Source organism: Haliotis rubra, unplaced genomic scaffold (assembly GCF_003918875.1).
Source record: "Haliotis rubra isolate DU_JTF1 unplaced genomic scaffold, ASM391887v1 Scf322, whole genome shotgun sequence".
NCBI classification, from domain to species: Eukaryota; Metazoa; Mollusca; class Gastropoda; order Lepetellida; family Haliotidae; genus Haliotis; species Haliotis rubra.
This window is the reverse complement of record NW_025766994.1, coordinates 740,382-767,089: the sequence shown is the minus strand read 5'-3', so window position 1 is coordinate 767,089 and position 26,708 is coordinate 740,382. Positions and strand designations below refer to the sequence as shown.

The window sequence follows — 26,708 nt, the reverse complement described above, 5'->3', positions numbered from 1 at the left end:
TCCTTACCTCTAAGGTGTATGTCCCCGGCATCAACATTCTCCAGTATTCTCCACGATTGGTCGTCTTAAACTCCTACGGTGTATGTCCCCGGCATCAACATTCTCCAGTATTCTCCACGATTGGTCGTCTTAAACACGATCTCCTCCCTGTGCTTGACTGTGACCATCACACCACTGATAGCATTATTGTTGATGTCGGTCACCAGCCCTTTCACGCCTGCAACAGGTCAAGGTCGAAGAGTGAACTTCCTCTTTCCTACGTCTTCCCTATAGGAGGTACTTTTGTAGCAGTAGTCTAAACTTAAACAATACCACGTTCTACCTTTTTGTCTTCTATCAATAATACTTCTATACATAGGAGGAAAATACTGCACACACAATCTACATCAGTAGAATGTCACATATCCAAATTTCTTGATACAGCTTTGAAACAAAAAATATATAACTGTGATAAAATTGGCTTTCCATTGAAAATACGATGATATGGCTTACATGTCTGTATACCCTGAACTGTTTTAAAATTTTGATCATATATCCAACCTCATAAAAGCAGACCTAACACTCACTACGACTACTCAAGGAATGGAGTCCTATTACAGTCATCCCTCGCCATAACACGGTTCTTGGGGCCCATGGATGACCCCCTGCGTTATTAGACACCTGTGTTATTAGACACCTGTGTTATCAGACACCTGTGTTACTAGACACCTGCATTATTAGACACCTGCATTATTAGACACCTGCATTACTAGACACCTGCGTTATACACCTGCGTTATTAGACACCTGCGTTATTAGACACCTGCGTTATTAGACACCTGCGTTATAGTAACTATTACTACTACAAAGGCCAAGTAAAATCGTATTTTTCATGGACATAACAAAACTGCTATTTCGTATATTGTGCCCAGTCAAAACTATATCGTATCGTTGGAGGTGAAAAAAAACAACTTTGTAAATGAAAATAGATGTTTGTGCAGGAAACTTGCAATAAAACATCACTAGACATGATAATTCAATTGTTTTCCTGTTATGCTACCTGTTATTCAACTAAGCCGGAAATAGCAATCAGCTGTGCGCAGATGTTTTGGTCCAATGTACCGGTGTATCTAAAGCAGTTATGTGTTGCATCACAGCAAACATTGTAAGTACTCAGCTGATGGCATTTCTTTATGATAAAGTTGTCTTTCATAAGTTATTATGATGTTTCGCTGTTCGTCTGATTATTATTGAGAAAACCCTGCATGTTTTAAGCATCTGAAAAACCATGGATAAGTACGATAAACACTGTTAATTGCAATCCGCACTGAAAATCACTAGTTTACAACGTGATTAACCAGAGCTCAACAGCGGATTTGTTGATGTGCTATTTCCGATGACATGAAGATGTGTGATCGCTGGGCAACCAAATCAGCGGCATCGCCAAGAGCGTTATTGCGAGGGATGACTGTATCTGTCAGGTCAGAATGACCTTCATCTGACCTATCTGATAATAACTTACTGGATCACAAATGTGACAGTCGGAATGTATCTTCTGATCAAAAGGATTAACACAGTGTATTTTAAATGACAGTATTTTCATTCCATCAAAATCACCAACTAGCTCTTGCTTCAGTAGAATAAACAGAAAAGAGTTTGTTATACAATCTTGGAAATCTATAAGATATTCTTGAATTTAAGTTTGTTCTGTTTGACAGAATTGATTCTTTTCAAGGCAGAGCTAATGAATGAAAGTAGTCGGCATGAAACTAGTGCCCTAACATTCGAGAAAGCTGCTGTGTGACAGGCAAATGTTTACTTCTTCTAAGTCATTTAGGGGTGGTGGGGTAGTCTAGTGGTTAAAGCGTTGGCTCGTCATGCCGAAGACCCGGGTTCGAATCCCCACATGGGTACAATGAGTGAAGCCCATTTCTGGTGTCCCCCGCCGTGATATTGCTGGAATATTGCTAAAAGCGGCGTAAAACCAAACTCAGTCAGTCAGTCAGTTCTAAGTCATTTCATTGGTTAGACAAGCTCACAAAAGGTCGTTCTGACATGACCTGCAATGGGCTGACCTCACATCTTTGTGTAATGGTAGTGTGTTTCTAAAGTCTGGCTTTAATTATACTGATTGCATATCGCTTTCCTCATGGACATGGGCTCAAGGCTTGTAGAAAGAACAAGCTCACATGGGAATGATGTCGTCACAAAGGGTGATCTGGTTGGATGAATGTACAGAGGTGTGCTCCATATTCAATCACTGGTTAGTCTAGTCCAGGGCCCCGTACCTCAAAGCGATCGTAGCGCTACGACAGTCGTATGTCTATGTTAAAGTATGGGAGTTACGATCACCTTAGCACTACGATCGCTTTGAGGAACGGGGCCCGGACTGGGTTACAGGCCCTTCTGACAGAGGTTGAATTACTGCAATCAGCAAAACCAGCCACTTGGCCAGATTTCTTATACAATTTTGTTTATTCTGGTACAATCAGGTAATACTAGACAATATATAAACACAAAATATTTACTTTGAAAATTACCAGAAGCATATTTCATGCTAGTAGACCAAGATGGTTGTTTGTTGCTTAACGCCACACCCAACAATATTCCAGCTATATGTTGACAGTCTGTAAATAATGGAGTCTAGACCACAAGATCCAGTGATTAGACCCAGATGTGTTGGTAAAGACTGCAACTGTGTTGTACAACATATAGCCCTGGCTTCTCCCTTCCCACTCACTCACTCACTCTCCAACCCAATTCTCACTCACCCACTGAAACCCACTCACCCACTCACCAACCCTCTCTTTTCTCACTCACTCACCCTCCAAAACCCCAATCACGACCTCGACAACCAAGTCACTTACACAACCACTAACTCACCGACCAAGTCACTTACACAACCACTCACTCACCAACCAAGTCACTTACTCAACCCCTACCCTACTCAACCAACCACCTGTCTACACACCCACTTGTCCACCCACCCAATAGCCCACCCATACATCAACCCACTCATTTCTCACTCACTCAAACACTGATAAACCCACTCAATTATAACTCACTATCCCAGTCACTTACACAAGCACCCATTCACCAACACAGCCATTTCTCACTGACTCACCCATGTGGACCAACATGAGGAAGTTGATGAGGGCGTCCTTGTTGGCACTCCAGATGCTGGGCAGCTCACTGGCCATTGGATACTTGCAGCATGTCATCTCCACCAGGACCTCCATGCAGCTGGCACGGACGTAGTTGTAGTCCTGCATCCCTCCTAGCAACAGGGCAAGTCATTGTGTGAATGAGTGAGTGAGTAAGTTTAGTTTGACGCCACACTCAGCAATATTCCAGCTATATGGCAGCGGTCTGTAAATGAATGAGTCTGGACCAGACAACCCAGTGATCAACAGCATGAGCATTGATCTGCTCAATGTGTGAGGAAAACACAAAAGATGGAGGTCATATACATGAAGTACTTACCTGTGGAAACCTATGGTCAGAATTGAGATGAATCAAGGAATCGAACCCATTATCATAAGAATCCTGCATGCCTCAGGGTCAGTATTTTGCACAGGGATTTTTTTTCCCTCTCACAACTCTTAAGTGTCCATTTTTTTTTAAATTTTGCGGAGTAAACTAAACTCACTCACTTTATTTTTATAAATATGCAATGAACCCATGAATTAATAATTCAGTCATCAGAAATAAACTGTATCTGGATGAACTATATCCTTGACAGGATACCAGGCCACCCCACTGACCCTCTTACCTGTGACAGGGTACCTCCCCACTCACCCCTTACCTGTAACAGGGAACCTCCCCACTACCCCCTTACCTGTGATGGGGTACCATCCCGCTGCCCCAATTAACTGTACAATCCCATTTACCCTTTACCTGTGACCAGGTACCATCCCACTGCTCCCCTTACCTATGACATGCCACCATCCCCCTTACCTGTCACAGGGTACCACACCCACTCACCCCTTACCTTCACAGGGCACCACACCCACTCACCCCTTACCTGTCACGGGGTACCAAGCCGCCCCATTAGTGATGCCGTCTTCGAATCCCCCATCACCACTGCTGTTGGAACATGGAAGACCATTGTACATGGTGGCGTGGGAGTAGGAGTAGACCTTGGAGATGTGGACAAAGACGTCATCGTCTGGACTCTTCGAATACTTAGCAATATTACTAGCTGGAATATAAAAATAGTTCAGTGATGAGGTGATTGCTAAGGATCTGCTGTAACAGTGACACTAAGAAAAGAAGAGGTTTAAAGTCACATTCAAGATTACTGCACTTAGGTAGCAACAAGCATGCTTGTACTAGCCCTGAGTGTTGCTCACATTATAGTGCTAGCCCAATGAGATACCATGCTTACCCTGGGTAGGTTAAATATGGATACCCCAGAGAATGTCACCTTTAAGGTGTTAATAAGGGTAGCCGTCCCTGAAACAGTGGCCCACCACCATCAGCGTAGCTGTACCTGAAACAGTGGGCCATCCACCATCAGGGTAGCTGTACCTGAAACAGTGGGCCATCTACCATCAGGGTAGCTGTACCTGAAACAGTGGGCCACCCACCATCAGCGTAGCTGTACCTGAAACAGTGGGCCACCTACCATCAGGGTAGCTGTCCCTGAAACAGTGGGCCACCTACCATCAGGGTAGCTGTACCTGAAACAGTGGGCCACCCACCATCAGCGTAGCTGTACCTGAAACAGTGGGCCACCCACCATCAGGGTAGCTGTCCCTGAAACAGAGGACCACCACCATCAGGGTAGCTGTACCTGAAACAGTGGACCACCTACCATCAGGGTAGCTGTACCTGAAACAGTGGGCCACCCACCATCAGCATAGCTGTCCCTGAAACAGTGGACCACCCACCATCAGGGTAGCTGTACCTGAAACAGTTGGCCACCTACCATCAGGGTAGCTGTCCCTGAAACAGTGGACCACCTACCATCAGCGGAGCTGTACCTTAAACAGTGGACCACCTACCATCAGGGTAGCTGTACCTGAAACAGTGGGCCACCTACCATCAGGGTAGCTGTCCCTGAAACAGTGGACCACCACCATCAGGGTAGCTGTACCTGAAACAGTGGGCCACCTACCATTAGGGTAGCTGTACCTGAAACAGTGGGCCACCCATCATCAGGGTAGCTGTACCTGAAACAGTGGCCCACCTCCATCAGGGTAGCTGTACCTGAAACAGTGGCCCACCTCCATCAGGGTAGCTGTACCTGAAACAGTGGCCCACCTCCATCAGGGTAGCTGTCCCTGAAACAGTGGCCCACCCACCATCAGGGTAGCTGTATCTGAAACTGTGGCCCACCCACCATCAGGGTAGCTGGATCTTAAACTGTGGCCCACCCACCATCATGGTAGCTGTATAAAAATAGAGGCCCACCTACCAAGCCAATAGCTGTATCAAAAAGAGAGGCCCACCTACCAAGCGGGTAGCTGTATCAAAAGAGAGGCCCACCTACCACCAGGGTAACTGTCCCAGGGATAGTTCACCACCTCAACACCACCATGGAAGTTTGAAGACAGAACAAACGGTATATCTTCGATCCATTTCATTACGTTCATCGTCTCATTTTGAATGGGAGCCGGGTTTGTTGCAAAGTGGTCAGGGAAGTTCCGATTCAAATCGTATCCATTCTTGTTATACCTTGAAATGGAGAATAAAGGATTGTTAAAGGATAAAGGATTGTTAAAGGATAAAGGATTGTTATATACATGGATTCACACACACACATCATAGCACATCAAAGGGATGTAACTCTGCACACACAACTACATAGTCCGAAGTAACAAAGAATTAGTAGCCAAAGGGTTCATCATCAGTAAGTTACAGGTGAGGGTAAGTCATGATCAGTTTGTTAAAGAGTCACCTGATCCTGTCACCTACAACAAGCACTGTTTTGGGGTTCAGTTACAACCCAGGTTCATCATCTGTAAGTTACAGGTGAGTGTAATGATCAATTTGTTAAAAGGTGATGATTGCCACCACCTGACCCTGTCACCTACAACAAGCACTGTTTTGGGGTTCAGTAACAACCCAGGTTCATCATCTGTAAGTCACAGGTGAGTGTAATGATCAATTTGTTAAAAGGTCTGACCTGATCCTGTCTCCTACAACAAACACTGTCCTGGGGTTCAGTTACAACCATGGTTCATCATCTTTAAGTTACAGGTGAGTGTAATGATCAATTTGTTAAAAGGTCTGACCTGACCCTGTCACCTATAACAAGCACTGTTTTGGGGTACAGTAACAACCCAGGTTCATCATCTGTAAGTCACAGGTGAGTGTAATGATCAATTTGTTAAAAGGTCTGACCTGATCCTGTCACCTACAACAAACACTGTTTTGGGGTTCAGTTACAACCCAGGTTCATCATCTGTAAGTTACAGGTGAGTGTAATGATCAATTTGTTAAAAGGTCTGACCTGACCCTGTCACCTACAACAAGCACTGTTTTGGGGTACAGTAACAACCCAGGTTCATCATCTGTAAGTTACAGGTGAGTGTAATGATCAATTTGTTAAAAGGTCTGACCTGACCCTGTCACCTACAACAAGCACTGTTTTGGGGTACAGTAACAACCCAGGTTCATCATCTGTAAGTTACAGGTGAGTGTAATGATCAATTTGTTAAAAGGTCTGACCTGATCCTGTCACCTACAACAAACACTGTCCTGGGGTTCAGTTACAACCCAGGTTCATCATCTGTAAGTTACAGGTGAGTGTAATGATCAATTTGTTAAAAGGTCTGACCTGATCCTGTCACCTACAACAAGCACTGTTTTGGGGTACAGTAACAACCCAGGTTCATCATCTGTAAGTTACAGGTGAGTGTAATGATCAATTTGTTAAAAGGTCTGACCTGACCCTGTCACCTACAACAAGCACTGTTTTGGGGTACAGTAACAACCCAGGTTCATCATAAGTAAGTTACAGGTGAGTGTTATGCTAAAAGTGTTACCTGCCAATCACATCTGTACAGTTGCCTTCAAAGGACTGGGCAAAGCCGTCTGGGTTCATCATGGGCATGAGGTGGACGGTGGTGGTGCTGAGGAAGTTGGTGATGGTGTCATTGTGGTTGTAGTTGGTGACAAAGTACTCTGCCAGATGCAGCACCATCTCTCGGCCAGGAACCTGGACACATCAAGAAATGGTTCCACTACACACAGAACTGTTTTAGCTGTATGATACAACTTTACAATATTCTGAAGCCAAAGCTATTCCAAATCAGACTGACATAGTCAACATAAAGTTGAAACAGTCTGTCCAGATGATAAGATGCAACCAAGGTCAGGTGCTTGCTAAGAGTTATCCCTTAGGCCTGCCAGGACTAGGGGGTCAGAATCGGAGGTATGATCCCAATGGATTGTCATGATCTTAGATTTTAAACACTTCCTATTTTCCTACCACAATATACTGAAACACTGCAACATAAAAATAACACTGTTCAAGTATTTTCAAGACACATTGTGAGTGATCTGATACCTCCCTAGCAATATCATTAATACATCACAGAATAATTTGCTGTGCTGTGCTGTGCTGTGCTGTGCTGTGAGAATGTCAGAAAGTTTTATTTATTTGTTCAGTGTCAAAGTCTGGATGGGAGAAACTGTTATTACGAGAAAAGATCCACATCATTGATATGCTGTAAAATAATAGCCTGACCACCTAATCCACCAAGCTTCCTCCAACCACACAGAAGATGCTAGAGATCAAATCTACCTCAGTAACCAGAATTCCAGGTTACCTCATTTCCATGCATGTTGGCGACGTATTTCACATTGGGGCGCAGCAGGGTATGGACCTTGTTGGGATTCTCACCGATGGCAATAACCCACATCTCTGCACCTGTGACAAGTGAAAAATATAAACTTAAATAAAAAACGATCAGATTATATGCACACATTGATAGTTACGATGTTGAAAAGTGAACCAATACTTTCTTCAAACTTCCTCATGGTTTCTTTCTTGAAAGATTGTGATATATAGTATGACCAGAAATTATTGAGAATTTTAGGAATATGTTTAATTGGATTTCTAGTATAAACAACCTTGACCAGCTATCAAGTGCTTGGTTTCATTCAAGAGAGACAACTCAGTTAATCCTTGTTCATTAGTTTGTGAAGAGTTATCACCCTTTGTTTACTTGCTAACAGACGACATTTTCAGTGATCCTCAGTGTGGATGATTTAGAGAAGAGGAAGTTGATTTTAGAGTATTATAACAAGGACATCAGATCGGCTAAAGTGATTTCAAGTAGAACAGCCATCCCTTTGTCCACTGTTTATTGTGTTTTGAAAAATATTGCAAATGGATATGGCATTGAGCACCAGGGAGGCGCAAGTAGGCCCAGAAAATTTACTGTCGGTGACAGGAGGCGGCTTGGTATTCTTGTTTCTAAAAACAAACGAAGGACTTTAGAAAACTTAAGGCTGGATATGATTGATAGAGGAACTGTGGCTGTCTGTAAGGAGACAATTAGAACTGAGCTGCATGCAATGGGTTGGCAGAAAAGTCGAGGAATTCCATCACCGATCATGAAACCTGAACAAAAGGAGCAAAGGTTGAACTGGTGCTTACAGCATAGAAATTTTAACTGGGACAATGTGATTTTCTCAGATGAAAGTTCTGTGTGGCTGTTTCCTAATACACTGAAATTCTGGACCAAACAAACTGAAAAACCTTTGTATCAGTGCCCAAAGTACAGTCCGAAATATAACGTCTGGGTTGGCATATCTGTGTTTGGGGCAACGCCCCTCTGTGTATTTGAGGAAAATATGAACGGTGAGCGGTACAAAGATATTTTCGAGGGACATTTACTTCCATCTGCTCACGTGTTCTATGGAAATGTTTGGACCCAAAATATGACACTATTAGATTGGCCAAGCTATAGCCCTGACCCAAATCCAATAGAAAATGTTTGGGGAATTATGAAGGAAAGAGTCAATAAGAAAATCTGACAAATATTGCTGAAATGGAAGAAGAGGTGATCCGATATTGGGACAGCATTGACCATGACTTTCTAACTTCTTTGATCAGTAGTATGCCCCGCCGCATTGAAGCCTGCATTGCAGCCCATGGTGACTTGACAAAATACTAACTGCTAATATTTAATACGTGAGTAATGAGTGAAAAATATAAATATTTACAATCTTTAAATACTCAGTAATTTCTGGTTGTACTGTATGTAGTCCCTATATTTCCTACACTGTACACATGTGTTATTCAAGATTCAAGATTCAAGATTTTCAAGATTCTTTATTCAGCATCAAAGGCCTCCAGACCAGAGTACATGTATATATAGTATATGTCTAGTCAACTTACAATGCATATCATTAACATTTATAATGGTTCAGTTTCCCATCACCAGAATTAAATGAAGTGTTGCTAAAATTGTCAGTTGTCTCCCTTAGCTGTCCACATACACAGGGCTCAACATTCACGCTATCCCACTGGCCCGGGTCTAGTAAAATGTTGACAGGACCAGCGCAACTTTGATAAGTACCGGTAGTATCTCGAGGCCCTAGTGGATATTTAAGGCTGTCAATATAATTGTACAGATTTTGAGCTTCCAAAAAACCCTGAATGAATGAATAAAAAAATGAGTGAACACGACGTGTGAATGTATAAAATTCCACAAAGCAAGTGCAAATTTAAATCTGACAAAAAGAATATGTAAGCACCAGTGATTTTTAAAAGTTACTGATCCTGTGGTCTTGTTCGGGAATTTGGGTGAATGTCAAGCCCTGATACCGCTGTCTGATTTGTGTGCACTGTAGAATAAACAGTGCTAATAATTCTGACCTAGTGTTATCTGTCATAACTTTCTTAAGTTTGTCTACATTACATGAATTACCTGTACAAATACTTGGTAAAAACTTGTCTTTCAACTTGATATACAAATGACATGAAGTGATTAAGGGTACTTTTTCTTCAACGCAGATACATTCAAATTCGAGTCACAATGTGTATCATGAACAAATATAATGATAAAGTTTCCCATCACCAAAAAGTAAATGAAGCATTCATAAAATTATCAACAGACAAAAACAACAACTGACACACACTGTACACACAGGTTATATCATGGCAGAGTATGATATACGTACTTCCCTTACTCTTCCCAACACTGTACACATGGGTAATATTGGGTATATATCAGGGTAGACATGATATATCAGGGTAGATTTTGATATACGCACCTCCCGTGCTCTTTCCCAACACTGTACACATGGGTTATATCAGGGTAAACTGTGATATACATGCACTTCCAACTCTTCCCAACACTGTACACATGGGTTATATCAGGGTAGACTAATATGTACCTCCTGCACTTTTCCCAACACTCTATACTATGTTATATCAGGGTAGACTGTGATATACATACATTTTCTTCCATTCACCGTGGTTATATCTTCCAAACACTGTACACATGGGTTATATCAGGGTAGACTGTGATATATGTACCTCCGCACTCTTCCCAACACTGTACACACATGTTATATCAGGGTAGACTGTGATATTATACTCTTCCCAACACTGTACACATGGGGTAGACTGTGATATACATACCTCTCGCATCTTCCCAACACTGTACACATGGGTTATATCAGGGTAGACTGTGATATACGCATACTCCGTGCTCTCTTCCCAACACTGTACACACGGGTTATATCAGGGTAGACTGTACATATATACACTGTACACATGGGTTATATCAGGGTAGACTTTCCATTCCCGTACTCTTCCCAACACTGTACACATGGGTTATATCAGGGTAGACTGTGATATACGCATTCTCCAGACTACTCTTCCCAACACTGTACACACACGGGTTATATCAGGGTAGACTGTGATATACGCATTACCCCGCATTCTTCCCAACACTGTACACACGGGTTATATCAGGGTAGACTGTGATATACATCTTCCCAACACTGTACACACGGGTTATATCAGGGTAGACTGTGACTATCGTCTCCCGCACTTCCCAACACTGTACACACAGGGTTATATCAGGGTAGACTGTGATATACGTATTCAGGGTAGACTGCATTCTCTTCCCAACACTGTACACACAGGTTATATCAGGGTAGACTGTGATATACGTATCTCCCGTACTCTTCCCAACACTGTACACACGGGTTATATCAGGGTAGACTGTGATATACGTACCTCCCGTACTCTTCCCAACACTGTACACATGGGTTATATCAGGGTAGACTGTGATATACGTACCTCCCGTACTCTTCCCAACACTGTACACATGGGTTATATCAGGGTAGACTGTGATATAATGGTTATATATTCACTCGTACTCTTCCCAACACTGTACACATGTTATATCAGGGTAGACTGTGATATACATACCTCTCATTCTCTTCACTCTTCCCACACTGTACACATGGGTTATATCAGGGTAGACTGTGATATACATACCTCCGCACTTTCTTCCGACACTGTACACATGGGTTATATCAGGGTAGACTGTGATATACGCATATTCCTCCACTCTTCCCAACACTGTACACATGGGTTATATCAGGGTAGATACTGTGATATAATGTACCATGGGTTATATCAGGTAGACTGTGATATACGTGCCTCCCACTCTTCCCAACACTGTACACACAGGGGTTATATCAGGGTAGACTGTGATATACGTACCTCCCGTACTCTTCCCAACACTCTACACACGGGTTATATCAGGGTAGACTGTGATATACGTACCTCCCGTACTCTTCCCAACACTATACACACAGGTAATATCAGGGTAGACTGTGATATACATACCTCCCGTACTCTTCCTGACACTGTACACACGGGTTATATCAGGGTAGACTGTGATATACGTACCTCCCGTACTCTTCCCAACACTATACACACAGGTAATATCAGGGTAGACTGTGATATACGTACCTCCCGTACTCTTCCCAACACTATACACACAGGTAATATCAGGGTAGACTGTGATATACGTATACATTATATACGTACCTCCTGTACTCTTCCCGACACTGTACACACGGGTTATATCAGGGTAGGTTGTGGATATGTTTGTCAGGAATGTTTCTACTGCAGCCTGATCATGGTACCCAAAGTCAAGGCCACTGATGCCCGTGAGGTAGACCACCAAGGTCAAGGTCAGATGAACTTTCATTCTCAAATACAACTTTCCTCCTGAAACAGAAAAAATGGATTTCTGAAACAGAAAATACATTTCGACCTATTGGGCTTACACGAAAAAATTGGCTGGCTACGCAGCTGGAATCAGTGAGTCAGGACTTCTAACATTATTTCATGATGGGCGGATGATTTGTAATTCTGTTATTGTTATTCTCATTCCCATCGTCTATTTTATGAGAAAACATTTCTTGATCTCTGGCGAAGACATCAGCCCTGAGAAGCTATTGTTAAATAACGTCACATAAAATCATTTGTTGTGTCAGACAAATGACATCATCTCCAATAAATGAGATAACTCCATTCACGTGACGTCACATCAATATAGATCTGTTCTGAAACAAGGCTAGCAAGGGAAAAATTTATAAAATCAGCCAAACAGAAGTAAAAAGGTCACAAACAAAGAAACTTAAACAACTGTAGCTAAATCTTTACAGTGAGTAAGGTTTATACTGACTGACTGACTGAGTTTGGTTTTACGCGCTTTTAGCAATATTCCAGCAACATCACGGCGGGGGACACCAGAAATGGGCTTCACACATTGTACCCATGTGGGGAATCAAACTCAGGTCTCTGGCATGACAAGCGGACGCTTTACCACTAGGCTATCCCAACGCCCTTAAACCAACAGAGAATTAGTTCTGCAATTAATCATATTGTGTAAAGTCTTAGACAAACATCTCTTTGAGATCCTGTACAATAGCATCAAACTAAGATATCAACATACTATTTTCTGCTGTAGAACTTTAAGAATCGATTTGTTCAGAAACTTGATGGAAACATTACTATGACTTGCCAAGAAACAAACAATGGCAAAAATCAGTAACATTATGCACTGCAGCACATTTTCTTTTTATTCCTTAAAATAACACCTTGTTGAAGAAGAAAGTAATGCACAAATATTTGCCCAGCACAGAGCCCGAGTCTCCAGCAGCAAGCCTATGGCTGTCAACAACACTGAACACTAACACATGAGGGTAGTAATTCTCTACACATTCACAGACATGCACAATGGGTAAAAAACTGCACTTGTCATTCCTGTTTGTGATAAACAAACATCGTTCCAGGTCTAGAACGAATACCATAGTATAAGGAGGCTTAGCTGACACTGTCTCTCATCGTGTAGGCAAATCACATGTAGAATTATCAGATGGGAGACCCTCTCTGAAGTACTTGTCATTAATATATTTATTCCTTTCCAATGATATAATTGCATGGATATTGATACAGGACTGACTCACAGTGAGCGACTGAGTTTGGTTTAACATTGCCTTGAACAATGTTCCAGCTACAAGGGGGCGGTTGGGTAGCCCAGTGGTTAAAGCGTTGGCTCGTCACACCGAAGACCCGGGTTCGATTCCCCACATGGGCAAAATGTGTGAAGCCCATTTCTGGTGTCCCCCGTCGTGATATTGCTGGAATATTGCTAAAAGCGGCGTAAAATCAAACTCACTCACTCACTCACTCCAGTTACAAGAGCAAGTCAGCTTAATGTTGGGGAATGACGCCATGACGTCTCAGATATTTACCGCTCTGACAGACCCAGAAACATAATCAGAAACACAACCAGGATTCAAACTCGAAGATCATAGGTTCCTGGCATACTGAAGGGACACAACTCTCCACAGAAAATTGACTTACACTACTGAGCCACCCATAATTTTCAAAACAATATCTTTAAGGTGAACAAACATACACAAAACCTTTTGTTTTATTAAAACAGTTGAATGAAAGCAGTTTCTTTGCACCTTTTGGTCAAAGATTCATATTCTTCCACTTTCATGAGAAATACCAGGATTCTTATGATGGCCGAAATTGTTGGGTAGTACTTCTTTAGCCAATAAGCTACTGATTCTAATTAAACAAGCATTGTCACTAAGGTGACATAAATTATCAAATCAAACTGAAAAAGTGATGAAAGTGAAGGTCGTAGTTTAAGATGAAGTTAAATATCAACAAAAACATGACCAATCAACCTCTCTTGCACTGTTGTTGTTCAAACACACAAATATTTTCAAGACTCACTTTGACCCTGACATGAATGTCATGGTGTATGAAATATGCAAAAATAGCAATAAAGAAATTGCTTATCAAAAAACAAAAAGAGAAGCCTTGAAAGTCTATGAAGAAACTCCAGTGAACCGTTCATGAGGTCTCTTGCTGACAAGCTTAACATGCTGGTTAACATGCTGAAATTTTCAAAATGTCGCTGTGACCTTGAAAATTACGTTGTGGTCACCAAAATCAACTGGGCTCTGCGCCTCCCCTGAGAGGAGGCTTGGTGTAGAACATGAAGAAGATCCAGTGAATGGTTCTTGAGATATCTTGCTGACAAGGGTAAACCAATAAAGTCCCCTTGTGACCTTGAAATGAAGGTCAAGGTGACCAAACCTGACTGGGACCTTTGCATACTGTGATGAACATAGGTACCAAATATGAAAAGAATCTAGTCAACGGTGCTTAAGATATTCCAATTCGTAGGTGTATACATACGGACGGAGCCTAATACTATATCCCCCACTCCGCACTAAACATGTTTGACAGCACCAGTGAGTGAGTGAGTGAGTGAGTGAGTGAGTGAGTGAGTGAGTGAGTGAGTGAGTGAGTGAGTGAGTGAGTGAGAGTGAGTGAGTGAGTGAGTGAGTGAGTGAGTGAGTGAGTGAGTGAGTGAGTGAGCATTGTTTAACATTACTTTTATCAACAATATAGCTGTATCGTGGTAAGGGACACCAAATAGAGCTTCACACAAAGTACAGATGTTGTGTATCAAACCCAAACTTCTATTATGGAGAGCCAACACTATATAACCACCAGGCTGCCCAAGGTCAATGAGCGCACAAGTAAATGACATGACAGTCACAATAATGACAGCAGGCAGTAAATAATGTCTGCTTTCCTCACAAAGTTTCCACTCATTAAAACGATGCAATGAAAAGGTTAGTCATTTTCCCGTCTGTGGTATCAATGTTGAAGTGTGAACGCCGTGATGCACACCTCCATGACAACAGCTGGTGCACCAATCCCTGCAGACACTAGATGCACAGATAACAACACAATACTTCATTGTTATTGTGCGTTAGGAAGCAATTCACTTTGTCTTTTTTCACATTTCTGACTGTGCCATTACTTTATGTCTGGCCTGACAAAATTTTACATGACAGTTTGACTCACATTTTACAAAAGTGAAATAAAATTCAAATTGTTAAGCTTTATCATCTTTATCGTCCTCCTCCTCCTCCTCCTCATCATCATCATCACCATCATCTGATGACAAATGGAAACACATTCATCCTGTGTAAATCTGTGTAGTGAAAGAGAGCGATATATTCAGTCGATAGTCCATAGGCTCAAGGACATACATTTCACATGTGATAGAACATATACAGCTTTGTTTAGACTTCCACAACATTTCTACATTGTCTACCATACACATGTATACATTACTTCTATTGATGAAGTGACAGACACAGTTGGAAAGCAAAGTATATATATTTAGCTAGATTCAGTAGTATGTGAGAACACTCACAATCCGTTGAACTAACAAACAATAGTAGTGGTGGAAGTCGCGGTGGCTGAGTGGGTTAGGCAGCTGACTTTGTGTGCTGGCGACTGGGTGCCTGACTCTGAGGGTGTGAGTTCGAATCCCGGATGGGGCTCAACTCAAAAAGTACTAGAATTTGTACTTTACTAAGAAAGTGTAATCCCAAATATAACACATGTTACAATAGTAATGAGAGGTTGTTATGAGAAATCTGTGTGGTGGATTCACGTGTCAACACTGCCTTTAAGGTCTGTAGGTCCCAAACTGCAAAACTGTACAGAAATCAATTCTTAAAACAAAGGCATCAACAAGAATACCCTCACAGACTGCTCACTAAATATAGAATTCTAAATTAAGAAAATGGCTAATAATCCTGAAAATGGCCCAAAGTTCTCTATCCCAATCCCTGCAACACAGTTATCGCAAATCAAACAGAAATTGAAAAACAATTTAACAATGATGATCTCATCCCAATATGCCATGGTGGTTTAGTGGATAGATCGTTCAGGTGAAAATCAGGAGATTGATGTGTCTATCACCAGACAGATCATAACTGGTGCCTTATTTTTTATATATAAAATAATGAACTACAATGCAATATAAACCTTAACGAACAAATATTTAGTCCAGCCATATAAGTGGACAGTCCATTATTATCCATTTATGTATCCCTGTAAAAGCCTTTCTTACTACAGGAATAATCACACGAAAGATCAACAGACATGACAGAACACACGAACACCTAAGGCCTGATTCAAGAGTCTGGCGACCATTGCTTGTAGATGTACAGCCACATATGTAATAGGAAAAAAACACACAAAAAAAAACAACACCCATTCTTCTCTTGACACATAATTTTCTGCCACTTGGAAAAAATAACTTCTCACTTGCCGCTGAGAGTTGTTAGACATGGATTTGAGGCAGTTCCTCCACAGGAGACAGGAACTTGTACAATAGCCAGCACAATCGGTGAGCTAATTACACTGTAAAGTGAGAACACCACTTTCCCCTCAGTATACAAACATTTCACAAATGTTCCTTCCTCAGTCCAGCTAGACAACCCAGAGTTAACAAGAAGGGGTGTAAGTATGGTTTTATGCTGCTTTAACAAATCTTCCATCAGTGTCAGAATAACCTAATGGGCTCAAACTGTACATAGTGGATAACTGAACCATGTCCTATGGGATCACACGGGGAATTGCTTGTTTCCAACTTCAGAGACAGGAAGACCATACATATTTGTGAAATCTATCAAGTTTTGAACTGTATTTGTACAGGTCTTTGGGGAATAAAAACTCCTAATTGCTCAGAAAACATATACAAAGAATGTATGACATTTTCTTCTGTCCAAACCTGTTGACCAGATTTTCTTAGCCAGTATCCACACAAAATGTCTTCAAGGTTGATTTGAATCAAATTTCCTACAAATCTATACAAAAGCTTAACCTTTAAAATTTAATAAAATATCAATACTTTATTTGGTTTTTTATAGTCAGGGTAGGTCATTCAGTGAAACATAAAATAAATTTGACTTGCCTTACGAGTAAATTTGAACATTTTTAGTTTAAAAGCCCTGAATAGTTAAATAGGTTTTAACTAGAACCTATACACTAGAGGTATACAGAGAAACAGATGAGAATTACATCAAGGAATAGACTACCAGTTTCAGAGGATTCTTCTCAAGGGATTTCAATGGAATCATTTAAGGATGGACTCTTCTCATAGTTACATCTGGGGAACCACTTCAGTTGCAGTCTATCACTCATGTTTGCCTTTATTGAAAAACATTGGCTGTTCCAGTGAACACAGCAGATGAAATTACACATATTTTTAACAGCAATGTATAAATATACCCTTGAACTACCTGTACACCTGTTGATAGAAACAGAAAAAACTTCATCCCATACTAACCTTCAATATCTTTATATACATCTAAACAAAGTACGAAAGCACCTTTAGTTTGATAGTTATTCAGTGTTTGATCGGCATTCTAGAAGTTGGTGAGTCAAAAATGAAAAATTCAACTTTACGGATGACAACTTCCTTTTTATTGCATAGAGTGACGTTTCGATGTAGATTCTTGCATAGTAAAAGTGAATACAACCAAATGATGAGAGGTATATACATAGTATGTTTTGACAAACAGTAGATTAACATCAACAACAACATGTAATTGAATAACAACTGGTACATAATTGGGGGAGTCCAGTAGGGAAATAAGAGTGAGTGAGTGAGTTTAGTTTTACGCCGCACTCAGCATTATTCCAGCTATATGGCGGAGGTCTGTAATAATCGAGTCTGGACCAGACAATCCAAGTGATCAACAGCATGAGCATCAATCTGCATAATTGGGAACCGATGACATGTGTCAACCAAGTCAACGAGCCTGACCACCCAATCCCATTAATAGTCTCCTACAACAAGCATGGGTTACTGAAGATCAATATTCTAACCTGGACCTTCACGGGTCAGGGGAATAAGAACAAATGAGACTTATGGAGCAATAAGAAGTTGTCATCCTTAAAGTTAAATGTTTCATTTTTTTATGGTTTTTAGAAAAAGAAATGTATGTTATATGTTCATGTATGTTATGTATGTTATTCCCTTGTGACAGAGCTGTACATTAAAACCTGTCCTCAACCCTCCAGTTGTAGGAGGTGACTCTAAGGAATCATATAGCAATAATAGGTAATAAATGGATAGTTTTATAGGTCATCTATAACACAGACCATCAGCTCAAGTGCTCTCAAAGCATTGACACCAATATTACCCCAAATATATCACTCTCTCCGACTTGTTAAGTTATAATACACTTTTAAATCATGCAAGATTGTGGCCTAATAAAATGTTCATCATATTACTTAATGATGAAACCTGTGTCTACATTCAAATTCCAGGCTAGTGAATTATTTTGTGGGCTAGTAACTTTCATGTATAGCTAGCCCGACTGGCTAGTTAAATTTGGAAACTATTTCGCACACTGACCCCAATGGCTTGAGGTGGGGCTCTTAACATCCACCACTGGTTTGTATGGCTTAGATTACATCTGAAGTCATGATAACAATGGAATAAAGCTGACTGTCACATTACAAAGAAAAACTGATGAGATTAAAGTTCAAGAACACAACATCAGCTATGATGTAAAAGCAGCATAGAACAGTATAATTATGTATAAAGAAGATAGTAGTTTATTTTTCATGTGCACCTGTCAGATTTATATCAAATCTGTCAAATACCAAGGTTGATGTTTCCTTCATGAATGATTCTTCAGGCATGCAGCCTGTGGATGGTGGGGGTGTTTATATGTAATATCTAAACATCACTGATTAACACCAACTACAAACAGACCTGAATATCAAAAGGATTAGTAAAGAGGTTTATAAACATGGTCTCTCAGAAGAAAATATCAAAGACCTTCTTGAGAGCCTTTCAAGTTAACTATGATCCTCTTTTCTATAAGGCTAAACCTATCTTAAACCTTGTTTATGAATCCTTCTGTTACCCTAACATAAACCTTTGAAAACAATATCTTAAAACTCCCTGCCCCCAATTTGTCATTTCTTACCTTGAACTTGAGGAAATGAAAATACATCAGATTAAAAAAAATTCTGCCCAACCTATGAACAAAATATTTTTAGCCCCAAAATCTGTAAACAGATATATAGTGTGACACAATTAGCTTCTCATATTGGAATGAAACTAGTAAATCAGCAAATAAATGCAAGGCAGTTATAGCTGTACCTTCATATGTAAAGTAACACCATATGTTAATGTCAGAAACATTTATCTGATGAACACATACTGGAATATTCCCATTGCTATTGACTATGGTTAACATGGAAGTTGTCATCCATTAAGTTACCTTGCCTTCATTGTTACTAACAACTTATAAAATGACAATCAAAACAGATCATAATGCTTCTGAAAATCATGATTGTCAGACTTAAAAAATGTATTTCCTCGACAAATGCTTTGGCATGTATATTTCAGACAATAATCTACATGATCGTCAGACTTAAACATGTATGTGCTCAAAATGATGCTTTGCATGTATGTTTCAAACATTTAGACTCGGCACACACCAGTTGTCTGTTAGAGACTCAGTATTAATTAGACACCTGGAGTCTATTAGAGACACATAACATACACAACACCATAAACTGCACACCTGGTGTCTATTAGAGACACATAACATACATAACACCATAAACTGCACACCTGGTGTCTATTAGAGACACATAACATAACATACACAACACCATAAACTGCACACCTGGTGTCTATTAGAGACACATAACATACACAACACCATAAACTGCACACCTGGTGTCTATTAGAGACACATAACATACACAACACCATAAACTGCACACCTGGTGTCTATTAGAGACACATAACATACACAACACCATAAACTGCACACCTGGTGTCTATTAGAGACACATAACATACACAACACCATAAACTGCACACCTGGTGTCTATTAGAGACACATAACATACACAACACCATAAACTGCACACCTGGTGTCTATTAGAGACACATAACGTACATAACACCATAAACTGCACACCTGGTGTCTATTAGAGACACATAACATACACAACACCATAAACTGCACACCTGGTGTCTATTAGAGACACATAACGTACACAACACCATAAACTGCACACCTGGTGTCTATTAGAGACACATAACGTACACAACACCATAAACTGCACACCTGGTGTCTATTAGAGACACATAACGTACACAACACCATAAACTGCACACCTGGTGTCTATTAGAGACACATAACGTACACAACACCATAAACTGCACACCTGGTGTCTATTAGAGACACATAACATACATAACACCATAAACTGCCCACCTGGTGTCTATTAGAGACACATAACATACACATAACACCATAAACTGCACACCTGGTGTCTATTAGAGACACATAACATACACAACACCATAAACTGCACACCTGGTGTCTATTAGAGACACATAACATACACAACACCATAAACTGCACACCTGGTGTCTATTAGACATAACATACATAACACCATAAACTGCACACCTGGTGTCTATTAGAGACACATAACATACATAACACCATAAACTGCACACCTGGTGTCTATTAGAGACACATAACATACACAACACCATAAACTGCACACCTGGTGTCTATTAGAGACACATAACATACATAACACACCATAAACTGCACACCTGGTGTCTATTAGAGACACATAACATACATAACACCATAAACTGCACACCTGGTGTCTATTAGAGACACATAACATACACAACACCATAAACTGCACACCTGGTGTCTATTAGAGACACATAACATACACAACACCATAAACTGCACACCTGGTGTCTATTAGAGACACATAACATACATAACACCATAAACTGCACACCTGGTGTCTATTAGAGACACATAACGTACACAACACCATAAACTGCACACCTGGTGTCTATTAGAGACACATAACATACACAACACCATAAACTGCACACCTGGTGTCTATTAGAGACACATAACATACACAACACCATAAACTGCACACCTGGTGTCTATTAGAGACACATAACATACACAACACCATAAACTGCACACCTGGTGTCTATTAGAGACACATAACGTACACAACACCATAAACTGCACACCTGGTGTCTATTAGAGACACATAACATACATAACACCATAAACTGCACACCTGGGTGTCTATTAAGAGACACATAACATACACAACACACCATAAACTGCACACCTGGTGTCTATTAGAGACACATAACATACACAACACCATAAACTGCACACCTGGTGTCTATTAGAGACACATAACATACATAACACCATAAACTGCACACCTGGTGTCTATTAGAGACACATAACATACACAACACCATAAACTGCACACCTGGTGTCTATTAGAGACACATAACATACACAACACCATAAACTGCACACCTGGTGTCTATTAGAGACACATAACATACACAACACCATAAACTGCACACCTGGTGTCTATTAGAGACACATAACATACACAACACCATAAACTGCACACCTGGTGTCTATTAGAGACACATAACATACATAACACCATAAACTGCACACCTGGTGTCTATGGCAGTCTCCTTCATGTACTGGAGATATGGGGTCATTGAGAGACTCTACACTTATTTAATTATGTTCTACAATACAATTCTATAATACACTTCAACATGACAGTGCTTTGATTCAGTTGCAGAATTCAATTGTATGATTTAGTTCTACTATACAATTCTATGATTCAGTTCTCAACTGAATACAATTCTGGAACTCAGTTTTGCAATACAATTGCATGATTCAAGTTCTACAATACAATTGCATGATTCAAGTTCTACAATACAATTGTAGGAATCAGTTCTACAACACAATTGTATGATTCAGTTCTACAATACAATTGTATGATTCAGTTCTACAAAACAATTGTATAATTCAGTTCTACAATACAATTATATATGATTCAGTTCTACAATACAAATGTATGATTTGGTTCTACAATAGAATTGTATGATTCAGTTCTACAATACACTTCTATGAATCAGTTCTACAATACACTTCTATGATTCAGTTCTACAATACAATTGTATGAATCAGTTCTACAATACAATTGTATGATTCTTTTCTATAATACAATTGTATGATTCAGTTCTACAATACAACTGTATGATTCAGTTCTACAATACTATACCATGATTTAGTCCTACAATACAATTCTATGACTCAGTTTTACAATACAATTCTGTAATTCAGTTTTGCAATGCAATTGTATGATTCAGTTCTATAACACAATTTTATAATTTAGTTCCACAATTCAATTCCATGATTCAACATATAATTCAGCTAATGAGAAGGACTACTCACACACAGACAAGCTGGCAACACCTTCCCACCAGGCAGCGGCTCGTCCTCACAGCACCCTGACTCCAGTGCGTGGACCTGCCGCTACAGTGAGAGACTGTGGCCCGAGTACACTCAGGTAGTCTCAGTGTACAACTCACAGTGTATTCCACTCATTCAGAAGTTCCTGGCTGAGGATGTGTGGAAGGTGTTGCAGACACATGTCATTTCCCACTGCAGGCTGTAAACCATGCCCGAGAAGTGTGCTGTAGCTGTGTGTCGGGGTACATATTGCTGTTTGATCTTTGGGTTTTTATAATTGGATTTATATTTCTGTAACTATCAATAGCAGTGATCGAAATAGTGCTTGATTTGGGTGCCATATGGAATGATAAATATTTAAATGGCATGGATGAAATATTTTTGACAGTGCCCTGGCAGCACAAATAAACTTATTCTAATAATACTCATCATGATTCATTTTATGGAAAAAGCAGTTAATTTGACCAATTCATATTATTGAAAAGCAGTTTGTGCACCCAATGTAACGCTTTATTGGTACACCCAATATCACAGCTTAACATGGGCAGGGCCATTTTGAATGCCAGTGTCCATGACAGGAAATCCCGTTTTGTATGATAACATCATTTGAGGGTTAAACATAATTTGTGGGTTAGTTTAGGGGTCCAGGAAAAACAATTGTGTTCAGGAAATCCTGCTCTCAAGTTTACAGGCTTACATTATGTTACTGATTTATTACACAATAAATTGAAATAACATAATTGTTGGGATGTTTCAAGCCTGGATCATCAATAGGAGCACTGTTACGACGTAAATTGTAATAAAAGCATGAAATTGTAATACTTGCAGCAAATTGTAATAAACTTGACGTTAAATTGTACTAAAAGCGTAAAATGTAATAAAAATTGGCGTAAATTGTAATGCATAAAATTGTAAATAAAATTGACATAAATTGTAATAATTTTTCGTTGCTGTAAATTGTAATAAATGTTTACGTAAAATTGTAATAACAGTTTAATCACTTTCGTAAATCTGCTGGTGTTTGTTTTTAGTTGCATTTCATACATCAAATAAGCTTGTTAGGGTGATAACTCAGAAAGAAATGATGGATTTTGTTCAAATTTGGTACCAAAGGTATATTAGGCCGAGATTCACCGACACAAAATGAAATGGAGTGACCTTGAGATAATTTTCAAGGTCACAGCAAAAATCTAGAGGTTTTGCCAATATGAAGATTGTTAGTAGCGATAACCCAGAATGAATTGACAAATATTAGCTAAATCCATGAAAATGATATTAGTCCCTGATATATAATTGATATAAACTGTCCTTTGTATCATGTCTTTTCCCAAACATCTTTTGAGGTTTTGATATGTATACATATAAATTGGGGGTGGGGTAGGGGTGGGTTTCTAATGGGTATATCTAACACACTTGCATGCTTGTAGAGTCGGGAGAGGTGGGTGGGTGTTCTACTTGCAGATTATAACTACAAGGGGCGTTCAAATAGTAGTCAGCCTCACCTAGAATAAGATACAAATGCAGCTGTTTTATGTTTTATTTGTCTACATATTATCTGTCAGCCTCAAGCAAATTGTTTTTCTATGTTGCAGCCTCCGATCCCCATTTTGTGAGACTTTGTATCTTGGCTTGGTACTCCCAAAAAGCGTAAAATCTGCAATAAAATGCATCACAAACTTCAGGAAACAAAATATATGCTATGTTTGAGATTGGTAGAAGTCGGCTAGAATCAAAATTAGATATTAAACTGCACAAAAAGCAATTTCAAAACTACAATCAGCTTGTTCAAATGACTCCCCATTCTGTTTACTAAAGAATTTCGAGAAAGAAATGATGGATTTTGTTCAAATTTGGTACCAAGGTTTATTGACTGGAGATTGGAGATTTACCGACACCACTTGAATTTAGTGACCTTGAAGTCATTTTAAAGGTCACAGCGAGAAGGTCAGTAACAGTTTGCACATACCAAGCTTGGTAGCAGCTAACTCAGGGAAAGCATTAATAGATTTTGATCAATTTTATATCAAGGTGTATTGGCGTGGATTCCCCAAACACCAATTGATTGGGAAAACTTGTGCTCATTTTAAGTTCACAGTGAAAAGTATTTTTGCACATGTCTAACTTTTTAGTCGCGAAAATACAAGACAAATTAATATGTTTTGCTTAAAGGTAGTACCAAGATCGTTGGGAGTATCGTCTAGCGCCAGTCGAATTCAGTGACCTTCGGATTATTTTCAAGGTCACAGCCAGTATTCTTGCGATATCTCCAAACCTAATGGATGGAATTTGTTAAGCATTTTGAATCAAGGCATCAGATGACAGTTTCGGTAGCGTTTACATAATTTTCAGGGTCAGACAGAGGATAATTGCGACATTCAGATGCTCGACATGTGGCGGGGTAATAGCTATGTTTGTGACAAACACTTTGTCATTACTAATTTTTCAAATTTGTGTTAGCATATGGTTTCTATAATTTCATGTTAATTCTACCAGCTGTGAAATTATTAAGTGACACGTCTTACAAAAGCCAGAGATTATTTGTGTATGTTTGAAAATTAAAGTTAATTGTTTTCATTATGGAGTTATTTTTCGATGTTGGCTATAAGGACATATTTTATGAGCAATAGCTTTCAATAATTTAATGTTATTTCTATTACATTTTGAAGTTCTTCATAGCATATCCCAAAATAACAGGATATTGTTTGTTTACGCATTGAAAATACGGTTCTTCTTCTTCAATTTAGGATTATTTTCAATGTTGTACGCTAAGGATAAATTTGAAGTCAATTCTATGTTTTGATCATATGTGATTTCTTATGATTTATGTTTCGATCATACATTCATATATTAGCGTTGTCATAGTTTAACCTGGTTCATATTATTTTCTTCATCATATTACTACATATTATTGTATTTTTATGAGAGGGAATTTTAAGTAACATTTGCTAAGGATATCATAATTCGCTGGCCCTGGTTATTCCTTGCCACATAGCAGCCAATCTGTCTACTCATTTGTTGTATTTGATTGATGCTTTAAAATAACATGTAGAAATGATACTGAATTGCATTATTTGTTTCAAGGAATCGATCAGATGTGCTCGTTATCAAAGTAAAGTCAAAACTTCTTTCTGTAAGGTATACAGTGGAAGTTGACACCTCAATTGTTATGGGTAGACCAAAGAAATCATTTATTTAGTTTCACGGCTCAAATACAACAAAGGAGAATTCAGCGGGTGGCATTAACCTCAAAGAATGATAATAACAATGCTTATAACATCACGAGGGCAAACATATCAGGAATAATTTGTTTTCATCGCGATATGCACCGGGTAAAATATCACTTTGTCATGGTGACATGACATCATGAACAATGTTATGGCGCCACGTTGCTTCTAAGAAGCCGCCTTCTAAATACAACGATGACGGGAGCCTGCCTTTGTTGGGAAGTAGATTATCGGCGTAATTTCCGCAATTAAAGGCGTCGGTAATAAATAGAAAATTATATTAAGTGACCATAATATGCTAGGTTAACGACCTAAATATCGGCATATCCCTTCTCTGGTTCGAAAATACCAAGATTTAGGCAGTTGTGTTGTAAACTGATATTTATCTTCTATAAAGTCGGGCTATATTCAAACCATGAGAAATGTCGTCAAATAATGTCTGATGACAGTTACCAACTTCCCAATAGTGTCCATATAGTTTAAAAAAATCTATAACAATAAAGCACAACCTCACTACTTTTTTTGATGAATGACAAAGGATTAATACTGGCGTTAGACGGGGTGAAAATTAATCTCCATTTTTATTTGTTCTCTACCTTAATGACCTTGAAACCTTTTATGTGAACACAATGTACATGTAAATGGACTTGGTACTGTAAATTGTTTTATTGAGGAACAGCTTGGCATGTACATAAAATTATCAGCACTATTGTATGCAGATGATACTGTTTTGTTATCGAAAAGTGCCGAAGAATTACAATTAAGCTTAGATAATTTCTCAAAATATTGTAAATTGTGGAAACTTAAAGTTAAC

At 39.5% G+C, this 26,708-nt stretch overlaps 1 protein-coding gene across 6 annotated transcripts in view; it reads right to left on the bottom strand.

Moving 5' to 3' along the window:
• The window catches only part of LOC124283825 (carboxypeptidase D-like), an 89,526-nt gene that overhangs the window by 9,204 nt on the left and 53,614 nt on the right, over nucleotides 1-26,708 (bottom strand). For 5 of the 6 annotated variants that reach the window (XR_006900412.1, XM_046719850.1, XM_046719853.1 and 2 more), the window contains 7 exons: nucleotides 12,007-12,189; nucleotides 7,757-7,857; nucleotides 6,971-7,143; nucleotides 5,473-5,657; nucleotides 4,003-4,179; nucleotides 3,103-3,255; nucleotides 74-217 (listed from right to left, as the gene is read on the bottom strand). Coding sequence is in view for 5 of the 6 variants with exons in the window: in XM_046719850.1 (XP_046575806.1) it covers nucleotides 74-217; nucleotides 3,103-3,255; nucleotides 4,003-4,179; nucleotides 5,473-5,657; nucleotides 6,971-7,143; nucleotides 7,757-7,857; nucleotides 12,007-12,169 (1,096 nt within the window). In the remaining variant the exon portion in view is untranslated. Of the gene's footprint in view, nucleotides 1-73; nucleotides 218-3,102; nucleotides 3,256-4,002; nucleotides 4,180-5,472; nucleotides 5,658-6,970; nucleotides 7,144-7,756; nucleotides 7,858-12,006; nucleotides 12,190-22,652; nucleotides 22,767-26,708 lie in introns of those variants that run through there. The other variant, XM_046719848.1, reaches the window with a different exon arrangement.